Raw genomic sequence first — 1,763 nt, 5'->3', positions numbered from 1 at the left:
CACCATCAAGAATCCCTCCATGCAAGCAGAGGCTGAGAAGACTCTCAGGACTGAAGCCCGATAAGCCCACTCCACCCTGGCCCACGAGAGTGGGCTCTACTCTCTGCCTCATGGCTCCAGGCTGTTCAGCAGAAGCCTAGCAGGCACGTGTGCACACACACGCACTAGCACACGTGTGCAGGCCTGTCCCCGCACATACCCAGTCTCTCTTCTACTGTCAGCCACTGATGGCCTCAGGAAGCTCCTCCTCCCTGGTGGGTTTGCCAAGGGCGAGGCTGGGAGGAGGCTGGAGAGAGATGGGGAAGGGGCCCTGGAGATGGCCTACAGCCAGGCCCGCCCAGACGGACCCCAGGGAAACACACTCAAGACAAAGAGGTGGCTGGTCGCTGATTTATTCAGGAGGGGAAAGCCCAAGCAGACCGGCTCCCTCCCTCCCTCCCTCCCTCTGTCCCTCCCTCTCCCATCCCTTCAAGCTCTCCCACCCTGTCCTTAGCCCCCACTCCTGGGGAGTGAAGTCAGAGAGGGTCTGGGGTCAAGAGACGGGGTACAACCACTTGCTGCTCCAGGTTTTGTCCTATCTCCAGGCCCTGGGCCCTTGAGATAGTCAGAGGAAGGAGGAAGCCTGTGTGATGGAGGCAGTGTGGGGGGCACCCCTGTAACTACACAGCACCCCGCAACCCACCCAGCCACCTGGCCACCAGCTTGCTCACTCGCCATTATGAAAAAGAATACAAAATTAGCCGATAAATGAAATTCTATAGGAAAATGGTATTTCCCTAAAGGGTGACTGGGCTGGTAGCTATTTCCGTGGGTACATAAACACACTGAGGGAGCTGCCCACCCTGGCGGGAGGAAGACGAACAAGTTTGCTAAGACCATCCTGCTGGCCAGGAGGGCGCAAAGTGGATGTGGCGCCCCCAGACATTGCATCCCTCGGGCCTGGCCCAGGGCTGTGGGGCCAGGTCTCTCCTGGCAGGGTCAGTGGGGTTGCCTAGCCACAGGGTCTGTGTGGATGGTTGATGTGCAGCTGTTTGGGCTTGGCACCTAGTGACCACATATCATGGGCGGGGGAGGCCTTGGGGCGCAATGCTGGACAGGCCTGGAGACAGCAGGGTGTGGACAGGACGGGCAGGCTGAGGTCATGGGGCCACCCACTGCTAGTGCCAACCACCCAGCTCAAGAGGAGGATCCTGGGTTTGTGGAGAGAAGCCCCCTTATCTCCCACCCCAGCCATGGCCTGGTCTGTAGGCATCAGAGCACACAAAGCAAGAAGGGGGCTTGGATCAGCAGGGGAGGCCAGGCTGTCTGGAGAAGGCCGGCCGGCCAGCTGAGAACTGGGGAGGCAGGCGTGGGTCACCCACACAGGAACAGTAGGGGCTGGGGAGGTGCTGGCAGTGGGAGCAGCCGACGGCAGGGCTGTTGGTGCCTTGTTCCCTCCCGGCTGCAACTCACGGGGCCTCGTTGGACCCGATCCCGGAGCCTTTGTTGACGTAGAACGGCCGATAGTGAGACTGGGGGAGACAAGAGTGGTCAGGCCAAGCAGATGACAGCCAGCCCACCAGCCAGCCCCGCCCCTGCCCAGGTTGCAGCAGTGGTCTGAACCCCAACAGCCCCTGGGGTCGTGCAGCCCAACCTGAAAGTCCAGCTACCCTGTGATCAAGAATTAGTCCCCAGTCATTATCAGCATTCTCAGCTCAGCTCCAAACTAGAGCTCATCTGGTTACCAGGTTGATAAGTTTAAAGCCTTACTCCTCCATTAGACT

General features: G+C 59.7%; 1 protein-coding gene across 1 annotated transcript in view; it reads right to left on the bottom strand.

The window, feature by feature from the left end:
• Window positions 1-478: 478 nt before the first annotated feature.
• The window catches only part of TRIM29 (tripartite motif containing 29), a 28,083-nt gene continuing 26,798 nt past the window's right edge, over window positions 479-1,763 (bottom strand). The window contains exon 9 of the mRNA XM_004712763.2: window positions 479-1,511. Within this exon, the coding sequence (XP_004712820.1) occupies window positions 1,449-1,511 (63 nt within the window). The 3' untranslated portion in view covers window positions 479-1,448. The remainder of the gene's footprint in view (window positions 1,512-1,763) is intronic.

Source organism: Echinops telfairi, unplaced genomic scaffold (assembly GCF_000313985.2).
Source record: "Echinops telfairi isolate 266 unplaced genomic scaffold, ASM31398v2 ScPeMD7_7463;HRSCAF=8501, whole genome shotgun sequence".
In the NCBI taxonomy this organism is placed as follows: Eukaryota; Metazoa; Chordata; class Mammalia; order Afrosoricida; family Tenrecidae; genus Echinops; species Echinops telfairi.
The sequence above is the reverse complement of the archived record's forward strand: the minus strand, read 5'-3'. Positions and strand labels throughout refer to the sequence as shown.